The sequence below is a fragment of the Rhinolophus hipposideros genome (genome assembly GCF_964194185.1).
Source record: "Rhinolophus hipposideros genome assembly, chromosome: 19".
NCBI classification, from domain to species: domain Eukaryota; kingdom Metazoa; phylum Chordata; class Mammalia; order Chiroptera; family Rhinolophidae; genus Rhinolophus; species Rhinolophus hipposideros.
Genome location: NC_138065.1, coordinates 51,095,344 through 51,109,183, shown reverse-complemented (window position 1 = coordinate 51,109,183; position 13,840 = coordinate 51,095,344). Strand labels below are relative to the sequence as shown.

Here is a 13,840-nt window from a genome sequence, read left to right as displayed (position 1 = left end):
CCCATTTTCACTATCAGTGCTATTACCGTTACTCAGAGCTGGGGTTCTTTGTAAGACCGGGAAGGGCTGCTCTGTGGATTCTCGTGAGAATCTGACGTGTGTCAGGAGGAAGACTCGGAAGAAAGCTCTCTGTATGCACGTGGCACGTGACAGACGGGCTCCAGGTTCCTCCATCAAATGACTAGATCAGTGGTTTTCAGACTTTAAAAATGGAGCACAACGGTTTAAAGTGAAACCCCAATATAACATGCATTTATTAAAAGGGGCTATGTTGGAATGGGGGCTGCTGGCCTGGTCCCTCCGTGTGTGGCCTCTCCTGGGCACTGTCTGCGCCCCTGAGGCACATCATGAGAGGTCCCCTCAGTGGACAGTTGGCTGGACAAGGGGGGGCAGTGTCCCTAACATGCTAACATCCCTCCTGGGGCTGTTCCTGCCTTTTCTTCTAGACGAATGTTCCCTGTTCTAAAGATTAGTGTCACGGGGCTGGACCCCAATGCTATGTACTCCCTCCTGCTGGACTTTGTCCCAACGGACAGTCATCGCTGGAAGTACGTCAACGGGGAGTGGGTGCCCGCGGGCAAACCGGAGGTCTCCAGCCACAGTTGTGTCTACATCCACCCGGACTCCCCCAACTTCGGGGCCCACTGGATGAAGGCGCCCATCTCCTTCAGCAAAGTCAAGCTCACCAACAAGCTCAACGGAGGTGGGCAGGTATGACCGGGTCACCCGGCCGCCGGCCGCCCCACAACGCCAATCAAGAAATATCAAGAGTGCATTTAGGCAATTAGAGGGGTCCTCGCCGGCCTCTTCTCCCACAGAAGCCAGTCATTCCCTGGAGTCCAAATGTAAAGAGGAATAAACAGCTCTTAATTGGTGCTTTCAGTTTTTAATGGACTTCCTGATGTTAAGAGTGAGTGCGTTGTACTTCACTTAATCATCAGGGGCCCTTTCAGAGTCCCGTCTTGTGTGTGCTGCTTTTTACCCGCCCGGGAGGGAGAGGTTTGTGGGTACCACGTTTTGTTATTCCCTCTCCCCTTTTTTGGTGTAAGTGGTATGTTGGCAATGGACAGATCCCTTAATAAAAAGCTGCGCCTAAATGAAATAATTGCTACCTCTACTTGGGCACTAGGATAATTATCAATAGAAATTGAATCAGCTTGGGTTTTCAGAAAAAAAAAACACACACACACAAAAATCCAAACAAACCTCCAATAAGGAAGGTTTTTATTTTAGGTCTCTTATTAGAGTAAACAAGATTTGGGGGCCTGTTCCTCTTTTGTTTTCTCTGGTAGGGTTATGAATACTAGTGCACTGTGTAAGGTGGTTATTTACCTTGTAAAAGGTACACTGTCTGGGGGTGGATTGGAGGGCAAGGTCTGTTCCCCCATATTTCGCTTTGGTGAGCCACCAAACCCTCAGTTGTCGTCTCCCTTCCCTTCTCTCTCTGTGTTTAGCCCGCTGAGATGTAGGAGTTTCATGTTTTAGGAGGGCGAGGCAATCCACCCAAGTCTTTGCAATACTCAGAAGGTTCCAGTTCTTGATTAAAACAGGAAATTGAAAAGTAAACTGTTACTGCCTCCCAGATTTCACAACCCGAGACGTTCAACAGACCTTTCATTTGAAGCCCAGAGAGGGTTTTACGTAAGCAGCAGATGTCAGGTGTCATTACTCTTTAGGTAGTTGTCCCCTGTGAAATGTAGCCACGGTTAGCATTTCAAAATACTAGGATTCCTATGAAGAAAAACAATATGTCCTAATGGGTCGAAATCCACACTGTTGTGCTGAACATAGGGAGAGAAAAAAAACAAGGAAGCCAGGATTTGGGCAGAAAAACTGAACACTTTACAACTCCTCCCTGGCAACCCACCCGCACCCCCCTGTATGCTCCAGCGTTATTCTCCCTGGGAGCTTCTGACCCCCCCCCCCACCACCACCACGTTCAGTTCTTAGATGTGGTACCAGCTCAGGTGACCAAGGATTTGAAGTGTGGCCCCAACTGGGTGGGTACCAGCCTGCGGGTCTATCGCCTCTGAGACCCCATTCTTGGCTTTCTCTTCTCCTTCCACCTCAACAGATAATGTTGAATTCTCTGCATAAATACGAACCCCAGGTTCACATCGTGCGTGTGGGAGGGGCCCATCGAATGGTGATGAACTGCTCCTTCCCCGAGACCCAGTTCATAGCTGTGACGGCCTATCAGAACGAGGAGGTGAGTACGTCCACGTCACCTGGGGGGGCATGGGGGCCCTGCTGGGGGGCTGGCATTGCCGTGACCCAACTGGGATGAAAGCTTTTCCAGGATTCAGATGCACTCGGCGGAGATGCCGGTCCACAGGGAGGCCGCCTATTTGCCAAAGGGCGCCAGCACTTCCTCTCTGGGTACCAGGAGGCAGGTTGTGCGCTGTACTAAAACCAACACAAACCCAGGGGCCTTTTGCTTCCAGGGCCGGTGTGCACAGAGCTGGGTGTGTCCTGCTACAGGAGCCAGACCCTGTGAACGCGGCCCGGGGTGTGCGCTGTCCTGTCCGTCCTGTTGGTTAGTTGTTGTGGGCGCACTTAGGTGTTTCCCTGCCTGGCGTGAGCCACACTGAGTGGCCAGGGGCTGGCCTCTGTGAAGCAGGTGCAGGCGGAAGGTTGGGTCCATTCTCTACTCTGGGGGTCCCAGGCCTGGGGAAGCACCTGGGGAAGTTTGGATTCCTTTTCATTTAACTTAACAATTGTTTTAAATATAGATGAGAATATAGATTTATATATATGCACAGAACGTGTGTTGAAATAACACACTTTAACACTTAACATTAAGCAAGGAGAAAGGCCAGGTCATGCACCTGACTCTGTAGCCCTCCTCCCTCTTTCTCCGGGTTTCTTCCCACCCGTGGTTCCTGGGCCAGAAAGAGATTGGCTTTTGTTGTGTTTCTCTTCCTTCCACCAGAGAGCAGCGTGGCTCAGGCCCTTGCTGACAGAAACGTTCTTTTCGTTCTTTATTCAGCAAATATTTGTTGACTCTTACTCTATCTGGATGTTGTTCTGCGTGCTGGGAATAGTGCACTGATGATGTGTTCTCAGGCACGTACAGCCCAGTGGGACCAAACGTGGGTCTACAGCACGGAGACCAAACATGTATCATGTCTTACGTATGAGATCTATATGTCAGATGGTTCTGGAGAAAAATGGAGCAGGATAAGGCCGGGGGGACAAATAGTGACAGTGGGTGGTGATAGTTTGCATTTTGTGTTAACACAGACAATGGGTAAGTGATCATTTAAGATTTAGGGAGGAGGTGCCAGGCTACTCTCTTGGGGGTGGGGGTGGGATGTTAATGTATGACTCTCCACTGTGTTCCCCGTGATTACAGACGTAACCGATACGTGGCGGGTGTTCAGTAATTGTTGCAGCAGTGGATGGATGGATGGATGGATGGATGGATGAAAGAATGCATGCGTTGCTCCTTTCTAATGTTTGTTCTTTGCTCACTTGCACTGCATTTGTCATTTCCACCACAGGACACACTAAAAGACTCTTTGCCAGACGCAATAGTGGTTTCATGAAGATGTAAGCAAGGAAAGATGGGGAGGGAGAAAACGAGGAAGTAAAATTGATTCTGCTTTTGCAGAAATTCACGGGGGAAGAGAAAGGGTTCTGTCTGCTCATGCGTGTTCTGCTTTCACTAACACTTCTTATCTTTGTAAACACAAGATAACAGCTCTGAAAATCAAGTACAATCCCTTTGCCAAAGCCTTCCTGGACGCCAAGGAAAGGTGAGCGCAGACACTTAAGTAAAATCTGTGGTCTGACTTCTACAAATGTGAAATTCATGATCATCCAGGATGAAGCTAGACTAGTAGCACTTGCTTTACCTCTGGTGGAATTATGTTCTCAATGTTCAATTTAATGTTTAACAAGATCAACAAAATTCAAAAAACTCGTAATTTTCTGTTGCTTATAATACAGGTCCAGGAGACCCTCTCACTGGCATGGTTTGTCTGCTGTTTTACTATAGATTCTTGAAAGTAGCCCAACTGCATTGAAAACAAATAATTGATTTAGATCTTTCATAGTTCACTCTGCCACCCCCACCCCCACGCCCATTCCCATTTATCTCTGAATAGTATGGTTTCAAAAACGTTTTTTTAAAAACTATGTTTAGCCTGGGAACTGTGAGTCACTCATACATGTGAGAGGTTCTTACTCAGAGGTCTGAGGGAAGCCAGAGACTTCTGGGGTGCGAATGATAATTCTGCCACTTTGGGCCAGTGATGTCACTTCTCCATGTCTTTACTTTCCATTCTAGGAAAAAAAAAAATCAAAGAATAGTGGTACTTAACCTTGATTCTATCAACAGGGCCGAGAGTATAAATGTGATTGCCTTCAAAGCGTTCAGGTGTTATCTTCTGCGTTTCAAGTCTGTCTTGATAACACCCATACCTGTCTGATCTTTCCTTTTCCTCTGAAACGCTCTGATGTTTATAATCATGCCACAAGAATCGGTCCTATCAATATTTGATTTAATTTCAATGATCTAGAAGATATATATATATATATATATATATAACTTTTTCAGATAACTAAAGGTCTAAAGAAAATCCGATATGTGAGACGACAGAATCCAGGTTCACATGATAGTAGGGTGGTATAATGAAAATAATTGAGGAGTTGGAGTAAGAGGTCCTGACTTTGAGTCCGAGCTGTGCTATTTCCTGGCCGTTTGATCTGGCCTGTGTCAGTTTCCCTCTCTGAGATCCATCCACTTTTTAAATCGGCAAAGTGGACATAGTGATGTTTCTTCCCTCACAAGATCACTGGTGGGTCCAGCCCATCACAGGTGTGAAATTTCCCTGACGTCCTCTGCAAGTCTTAGCTGTGGTTATCATTGCTTGGATTTTGCCAGGCTGGAGTGGGGATCCCAGATCACGAAGCTCAAACCAAATAGGAATAGCTGTGCAGAGGGCGAATGGGGGTCACCATAAAATTGCAGTTCAAAGAGCAATTGCACAAGTCAGCAAAGTGCCCTGGAGGAAGGAGAATGGGGGAAAGGTAGAAGGTTCGAGAAAAAAAGGTGTTTGATTTCCAAGAAATGTATTGCTTGCTCTCCAAGGAGGATTCGGGGCAGACTTTGTGCTGAGTTGTGTAATCGGCTGGACAGCCATGGTACGTTTCGTTACTCTTCCAGGAATCACCTCAAAGATGTCCCAGAAGCTATCGCTGAGAGCCAGCACGTGACCTATTCTCACTGTGAGTTGGGGGGACACGGGATGGAGGACTCTTGCAGCCATCTCCCACCTCAGAAGTTTTACCTGTTGTGACTGTTTGAGGCCTGTTCCAAATCTATCAAGACCCAACAGATTATTTCTTCCACTCAGGACAAGTCTGTGCCCTTGCAAGAGTTCCTGGAAACAACCCTTGTTCCGAGGGGGCTTCAGCAAATCTTAGGCAGGAGATAAAAATGGAAACGATGACTTTCTTAGACACTAGTTTCGCGTTGGTGAGGCTAAGAGCTCTCAGAAGTGCCCTCTGGCCGTGTCTCCTACCTCTTCACTCTTCGCCTCTCCGTTTTGGATTTCCCCTGTTCTTAGTCCTTGCTCGTTTTCAAGTTCGTCACCACTGCATGCCGTCTAAAGCTGTGACAGTAACCCGAGGTCAGTGACACGAGGGCAGAGAAGTTAGCCCTGGTGTCTGACACACTTCAGCGTGGATCGCAGTGGTTTGCTAAGATGCCTTCTGCAGTTTTCCAGCTATGAGTTCCTTACTCTCTTCTACCCCTAAACCTTGATGAATCGTCCGTTCATCGCCAAGTGGCAGGATAGCCACACCAAGAAGCAGCTCTCAGAAAAGCACTTTTTAAAGTGACCGGGGATAAAAAGTTTTTGTATAGGCTGGACCACGTGCAGAACCGCATGTTTTCCAAATTCACAGTTGGCCGTCTTCTTAGCAAACTTTTTGGCTCGTTATCTCTTTCTGCGTCTCTCTCTGTCTCTCTGTCTCTCCCTCCCTTTTTCTCCCTCCCTCCCTCCTTTCTTCCTCTTTCCCTCCCTCCCTCACCTAATTGTTCTGGCTAGGATTTCCAGTACTATGCTGAATAGGAGTGGTGGTGGTGGGGGAGGCCCTCAATCCTTGTCTTTTTCCTGATCTTAGAAGAAAAGCTTTCAGGTTTTGACTGTTGAGTTTGTTGTTAGCTGCGGGCTTGTCATGTGTGGCCTTAATTATGTTGAGGCAATTCCCTTCGATGCTGTTCTGTTTGCTGAGTGGTGTTTTTTTTTAAATCATGAAAGGGTGTTCAATTTTGTCAAATGCTTTTTTTTTTAATCAATGGGGATAATCATTGACAAACAAATTTCTATGTAATATTTTGCAGCCTTCCCAAATGTTCTACAAGATTCTTCACTGTGAAGGCGTGCTAGCCCAGCTCCCTCTCTTTTTGCTTTCAGGATGGTGGGGTGGTGGTGGGAGGCATCAGGTTTCCTCTTGCTCGGAGTGCGACCCTTCCCACTGAGCAGAAGTAGAGAGGCTTTCGCTCTTTCTGTGGAACCACAGTAAACGTTCCTCTAGCTAGAGCTCCGTGAGCTAAACACACAGCTGACACCTCCTTCTTACACTGACTTGATTTAATTCACTCAACTCAGAAGCAACTGAACCTTTGCATTTCTATTATCTCATACGTTCAAATAGTCTTTTTATATAGCTATGATCCCAGTGGTCCTTACGAGGTTTCCCAAACTTGGGTAGGACCTGTCATCCCGCTTCAAAGAAGCCAACTTAGCTGCTCATGTGGACGGGCTGGCAGCGGGGGTGCTGGACTCTGTCTCCACGCGGCAGACAGTCAGTACCACGCGCACAGACGCGTAGCTGTGCCCAGTGGCTGGTAACCTGAGTTTTGGTATCCGTCTCTTTATCTTCCTCTCGTCTCTTCCAGTGGGAGGCTGGCTCTTTTCCAATCCGGATGGGGTGTGCACGGCAGGAAATGCCAGTTACCAGTATGCGACTCCTTTGCCTCTGTCTGCCCCCCACACCCACCATGGCTGTGAGCACTATCCCGGCTTCCGAGGACGCCGGCCGGCTCCCTACCCTTCTGCGTACGTGCATAGAAACCATTCTCCCTCAGGTGCGTGATGCTGCTAATTACACTCTCGGGGGCGTGGGGGGGTGGGAGTTGTGCAGAGAAATGGATCAACCACTAGTGGAAAGCAGTGTCTGAAGCTGGAACCCCTTTCATCCGACCTAGATGATATTACTGTGTGTCATTATTTTAATGTTTTCGTTTATTGACTGACAGTTGATTCTGTCCTTATAACATTATTAATGTTGTGTAATTCTTGCGTAAGACACTGAGTCTCCCGGCTTCTGAGCGGTGTGGAAGGGCTCCTTCCAGGCTGCGCCTCTAAAAGCCGGGTCAGGTCATGGGGTCTGAGGCCCAGCTCTCATCACCATCACGTGGCCCTTTCCTACGGTGATGCCGCACTGGTCCCAGCAGTGAGCAGCTATTAGGAGGGCCCCTGGGGAGCCGCGTCACTGTACATCCACACTTGGGTCTGACTCAGGCGGAGGCGTGTGAACCCCACCTCCATCGTTTCTGCCGTCTGATTATTTGTTAAGTTGATGCTGTCGCATGCTCTCTTCCTCACGGACTGCTCCCTTGTGTAAGCCCAGAACTTGCCTGGTTATTTGTACAAAGGAACAGAGCAAGGAAGCCAAGGGTTTGTTTCTTATTCCGTCATTTATGCAACAGATATTTATCGGGGACTCACTGTCTTCCAGGCTCTGCCCATGGACAAGATCGACAAGTACCCCACCCTCTTGGAGAGTCTATTCTCACATAGGGAGCTTGATATTAAATAAGTACAGCCTATGGCACGGGCGATGGAGGGGGGTGTGAAGACTCCAGCTCAGGGAGCCCTGAGCTCTGTATCTGTAGAGGGCTTTGCGGTCACCAGTACCTGTCCCTGGGTCCCTTCGCCTGCTACTTCTGGCAACAATGACCTCAGTGAGGAGTGTTCTCACCTTGCTTCCTGGGTCTTTCCGTGGTCAGCACACAAAGCACCTCTTCTGAGCGTGTGCCGTGCCCTCCTTTTGGCAGTAGGGATGGAAGGTGATTAAGGCACAGGTTCTTCCCTGGAGGAGCTGCGGGCTACACGGGTACATAAGTCATTCATCATCATACAGTGTAGCGACAGCTCTACTGTGGTCCTGGGCTTGCAGGGTGACCCAGGAACTTGCTCCATCAACTGAACTGTTGTTGTTTCCCCAAAGTGAATTTGATAGAGAGTTCCAGCAATAATCTGCAAGTTTTCTCCGGAGCTGACAGCTGGACGTCTTTGTCCTCCACACCCCACGCCAGCCTCCTGTCTGTACCCCACACCAGTGGACCCATCAATGCTGGGCCCAGGTGAGAACAGCACCAGCGCTTGCTCAGTGGTCCTGGGGCGTATGTACGTGGGCATATGTACGCTGAGCCACTGGGGAGTGAAGGTAACAGCAGGATGGACCTTTCCCTCCTGGAGAAAGGGTGGTGGGAAAGCGCCTGCTCAGTCATATGCTCTTTTTTTGGTAGCTTTACATTATGGCCTGGGATTATTTGTCAGAAATACTATAAACTGTGGTAGTAGCAGATAGATAATGAATATAGGGGAATTGAAGGGGAAAAGTGTAAATACACCCTGAGAATTCAAGACCCTTGGTTGTCCATATTCTTCTAAGCTGCCCATCCTAACGGGGACGGATTGTGGGTTCCTGGCCCACCACCCAGGTCACAGGGCTAAGTGTAGCAGGTGGGACCCATCGTGGAACTCGCACACCAGAGACCTGCGTTCAGTTTTGACTTCTGGAAATCAGGGTGGTGGGGTGGAAGGGAAGGGAGCGAGCGTGGAGTCTGACGGACGTGGGCTTGAATCTCAGCTCTACCTCTGCTGGCTTAGTGACCTTGGGCCATTTTCTTAGCCTCACTGAACTTCAGCTTTCTCATCTGTCACTTGGAAATGGGAGCTACTCTGTAGAGTTACAATGAGACCAAGATGAGAAAACGCATTAAAATGCTTTGTTAAGTGGTGACATCCTATGTGTATGTCAGTCGTTATGTCCAAGACATATGTGGAGTTTTGAGAAGGTCCAAAAGGGATTCGAAATGAAAAGACGGGACTTGGGAGGTGTCAGATAACTAGTGATTTGTAGGTCGATAAAAGGTAGCAGAAGGTAGGGCTTTGGTCGACGGCAGCACGTCTCACACGGAAGGTGCATCAGAATCGCCTGGAATGTGGTTGAAATGCACAGGTGGGGCCTGAGACTCTGCATTTTTCGCCAGCTTCCAGGTGTTGCTGACATTGTTATAAATGGTGACCAGATGACGTTGACGATGACGTAGCTATGGCCACAGGGGTCTGGCACTGTCCTGTCCAGCCCAGCAGCCACCTGTGGCCACCGCACCCTGAAATGCAGCTCATCCAAGTCGAGATGTGCTGTAGGTCTAGCACATGCGCAGAATTTAGAAGACTTGGTACGAAACAAAGAATCAAAAAGTCAGGGTTTTCTTTTTGGCCTTGAATGCGTACTACGAAACGATAACATTTTAAATATTTTCAGTTCCGTAGACTATCACTAACAATTAGTGCATTTTTTTTCTCTTTAAAAATGTGGCAACTGGGAAGTTTCGCCTGGCATGTGGGGCTCCCATTTCCTTTCAGTGGGAACGCGCCTGACGGGAGGACCTCAGGGAAATGCGCTGATTGGGCTGTGGTAGGAAGTGAGAGCGCAGAGCCTTGAAGATGTTAAGCAGTCACGCGCTGGGTTCCGTCCTAGACCTTCGGTGTAAGTCATTCATAGTGTTCAAAGCTATCCTCAAGGCCCGTATCAAAATTCCTATTTTATTCACGGAGAAGCTAAAGCGGAGAAGTATTAAAAACGTCATGAAGGTCACACAGGAAGTTCTGTAGCTCAGAGCCCATGGTTTTCCCACGGGCCCACGAGGCATCAGCAAGGGGCTCTGAGCGATTAGCGTAGAAGAAGTTGTGGCCAGCATCCTAGAAGGCTGAGCTGGCTTCAAAAAACGAAAAAAGTCAGGGCGTGGGCTTCCGCAGTTCCCTATGGCCCAGGGAGGTCTATGGTATCGAAATAGGGCACAGTACTGGTTTCCTCAGAGGCATGCCTGACCCATTCCTGACTCGATAAAGGTGTTGCGCGTCGCTGGGTAATGAGCCGCTTCTCAAACAGTGCGGCCTCAGGTCATGCAGAGACGCTAAGAAGCCAGAACACGTGGATGACTAAAGGCTCTGAGCACTGGAGGTTATTCCTCCTGTTCCTACTGCTATCATTTCCATCTAGGTTCTCCCCGTATGCTAAGACGTGAAATTTGCTGCACATTAACATCAATGGGAAAGGTTTTAAAAAACCCCGATTCCCAGGCTGCATGGCAGACTAGGGAAATCAGAGTCTCTGGGGAGAGGACCCAGGCAGCAGAATTAAAAAAAACAAACTGACAAACAGAAAAGCTTGCCAGGTGATTCCAATGTGCAGCCGTGATTGGGAAGCAGTGCTCTAGAATAAGAGACATCCAAGAAAGCCGTCCAGTCCCCGGCCTTTCTGTGAGGGGCTGGAGCTGACCGGGAGGGACCAGGAATGGGAGACTTAAGGATGCCAGCCAGCTGTGACTGAGTGTGCTGTGCCAGGCATCCTGTACTCACCTTCTCATTTAACCCTCACAGCAGTAGCTGTAAGGCATGTAGAATGACCACTCCCGATCTTGAAGGTGAGGAAACTGACGCTCAGAGACGTTCAATACTTTGACCAAGGCCACGGAGCTAATAGTGGGAGGGCTAGGATTTAAACCCAGGTTTTCTGACTCCAGTCTGTCCTGGTTATAACGCCATGTGGCCTCCCCTGGCCAGTGAGACATCTCCCTCACAGATCATACCGTCCAAATATCCCCCTTTCACTCCCCTGCCCATGTACACAGGCTGCGGGGGAGGGAGGCCCAGAGACAAAATTCCGTGTTCAAACTTGAACAACTTACTAGGGGTCGGGCCGGGTCTCAGGACACCTACTCGTATGCATCTCGACTACCTGTTTCTGCTTCTCTAGGCTCCTCTGCAGAAACAGGGCCAGCCTCTGCCAGAGCTAGAAATAAAACCGCAGCCAGAGCTCCCTCCCAGACCCGTGCCCCTTGGCATTGTATGTGCTTGTCAGGTGGCTGTCCTTTCTGGGAGTGTCATCAAGCCCCCTGTCTGTCTTTCTCTCTCTGTCTCTGCAGCCCCTACCCGTGCCTGTGGACCATCAGCAACAGCGGTGGGGGCCATGCAGGCTCAGGCCCAGAGGTGCACACCGGGTCCCCAGGGGCCTTTCTCCTGGGCAACCCCACTGTGACTTCGCCCCTTTCCACCCAGGCACCCCCCTCTGCTGGTGTGGAGGTTCTGGGGGAGCCCTCACTGACCAGCATTGCCGTGTCCACCTGGACAGTGGCCTCACATCCCTTCTCGGGCTGGGGTGGCTCCGGTGGGGCTGGACGCCATTCTCCCTCCTCGTTGGACAGCTAGGCAGGCGCCTAGGGAAGGTGTCAGCAGGGAACCTGTGTGTGTAGGGCACTTAGGAACCCCATCTACGATTCCAGTGAGTCAGACTGCGGGGTCTGCCCACCCAGCGAGCTGGGGGGTGGGGTGGGTTTGACCAGAAGTCTCCTGGAAGGTTGTTTAGTGTGGATGATGCTCATTATGTCACTTGCGTCTCTTCTGGAATTTTCCTTTTGTACTTCTGTTTTTTCTGCAACTTATCCGTGCTATGCTTAGGCAACAAAAGTTCACTGAGTACCTTCCCATGCCCTGCTCCGTGCTCTGAAATGATGCCAGAACGCTGTACTTCCTGTTCCGTGAGGTGTTGCAAAGGTATGAAGGTATGAAGTACCTAGCCTCAGGTACGGCCTCGCAGCTCTGCGCAGCCTGGAAAGGATGTGGGGCCCCAAGGCTTCTGCTTTGAGTGTGAAATGAACAAAACTGGAGCTAATCCTGTAATGGAGCAGTGTGCCTGGGACCGAGGAAATGAGGCCGCCTCATTCCCGTGCTCGGAAACTTTCGATGGCCAGCCGGTGCCTGCAGAATGAAGTCGCATGTCCTCTCTCCCAGGACAGCTTCAAACCATCTCCAGCTTTAGCTCCCTGTGACCCTATAGCACCCTGTATTTCAGTCGGGGCAGGCATTCTGCCTTGGTTCTCTGCACATTCAGTGTGCTTCTCACACCACTCGACCTTCTCCTGTGCCTGAGCTGTCCTCGTCTGTCCAGTCCCACCTGTGTGAACCCTGCCCATCTCCCGGGGACCGGCCGAAGCGCCACTCCCTGCATGCAACATCCGACCTGCCCGGCACACGCTCTTCCTGCTCCCTGCTGTCCCCCTGGTTTTGCCTGTTATTATGCTTGCCTCATTCTGCCTGTATATTCCTTACCTGCCTGTGTGTCTGTCTCCCACTAGACTGTAAGCCCCCTGTGGGTGAGGTCTAGCCTTGTCTTTGTACCCACAGCTCCTGATCCTGTGTGTGCTTTGCCAATTGTAGGTGCCCAATAAACATGGCTGAGTTGAATTGGTGTGAAGTGCGTGTGCTACAGGGACAGTGATGGAGCTCGCTGGGAGGCAGTGCTCAGAGACACGTGTCCGTGACAGGGTAGCGTGTCTGTGTGGGAGCCCAGGACCATGCTGGGACAGCCAGTTCTCGGTGACTGATGACATATGGAGATGGTTTGGGCCAAGGCAGCTACTCCCAAACATTGGTCCTGGGCTGGCACCGCCTGGACCACCAGTTAGAAATACAGATTCCTGGGCACACTGCACACCGATTGGATCAGACTCTTTGGGGCTGGTGTCCCGGGATCTGCATTGCAAAGAAGGGCTCCAGATAATGGTCTAGAGTCAACGTTTGCGAATAATTTGCCTGGAATAGAGAAATAGAACCTATGAGAAATACTCTAGAACCTCATTTCAGATAAAACTTTCAACCTCTGCCTCAGCCAAGGTCATTGCTATAGCTGATGAGCAAAATCACTGTTCCAGTGGTTTTCCTTTGCCTCTCCTTCCCTCTGCTGGATGTGCTGATAACCCCGAAAGCGAGGTTCCCAGACCTGGGCGATGAGTGGTTCTCTCAGCCTTGACGTCACATTGCACCATCTGAGCGGTCACTCGGGGTGTGATGGAGGGAGTCTGAGGTGCCACTTGGAGCCTGGCAGTGGCTCGGCCGCTCCCACCACTGTTCCACCAGCGGAGCCCCTTCCAGCCCCCCATGCCCAGCCTTGTCTGGGACGTGCAAACATGGTGCTGTTGAGTCCTTGTTGCTTTCTACAGGGAACGGTCCTCTGTGGTTAGCGCCACCTGGTAGGAGCTGGGTAACGAAGATGCAGGAGCAGGAAAGCATATAACAGGCTCCCCAGTTTCTTGAGTACATCTCAGACTCCATTTTCTAAACCAATTTAAGCACTCAAGTGTGGTTCCTCCTTTCTGTGCCATTCTATTTGTGGACTTGGATCTCTGGCTCTCGGACTGCATGGTATCCGGGAAGCACTCAGCGCTGCCTGGCCAGAGCTCCGGGTCCCTCATCGGTGAGTGATGGCGGAACAATGTACCCACACGGCTGCTCTCTGAAAGCTGCTGGGTCAGCACCCCCGAGACAGGACTCTGGTTCCCCAGTCCCTGTGTGATGCCATTAGAGGCCATTAAGATACTAATATATTAGCAGCTGTGCAAGGTGGTTGTTGGGTAAATTATAGAAGGTACCCCGTTTCTTGTTCTGTTGGAAGTCAGGCAAAGGCCTCTTAGTCCAGCATGCATGGCCAAAGCAATTAGGCCTGGGAGGACCTATCTTTAGTCTCGCGTTTCCTG

General features: G+C 50.1%; 1 protein-coding gene across 1 annotated transcript; it reads left to right on the top strand.

Annotated features, from left to right (window-relative positions):
• Window positions 1-450: 450 nt before the first annotated feature.
• TBX19 (T-box transcription factor 19) lies at window positions 451-12,543 on the top strand (the record flags this gene model as incomplete). The annotated part of the gene is made up of 7 exons (XM_081026161.1): window positions 451-711; window positions 2,075-2,209; window positions 3,697-3,758; window positions 5,171-5,232; window positions 6,911-7,099; window positions 8,245-8,380; window positions 11,234-12,543. 7 exons carry the CDS (start codon window positions 451-453, stop codon window positions 11,514-11,516), a joined length of 1,128 nt encoding a protein of 375 aa, XP_080882287.1. The 3' UTR covers window positions 11,517-12,543.
• Between the last annotated feature and the right edge of the window lie 1,297 nt (window positions 12,544-13,840).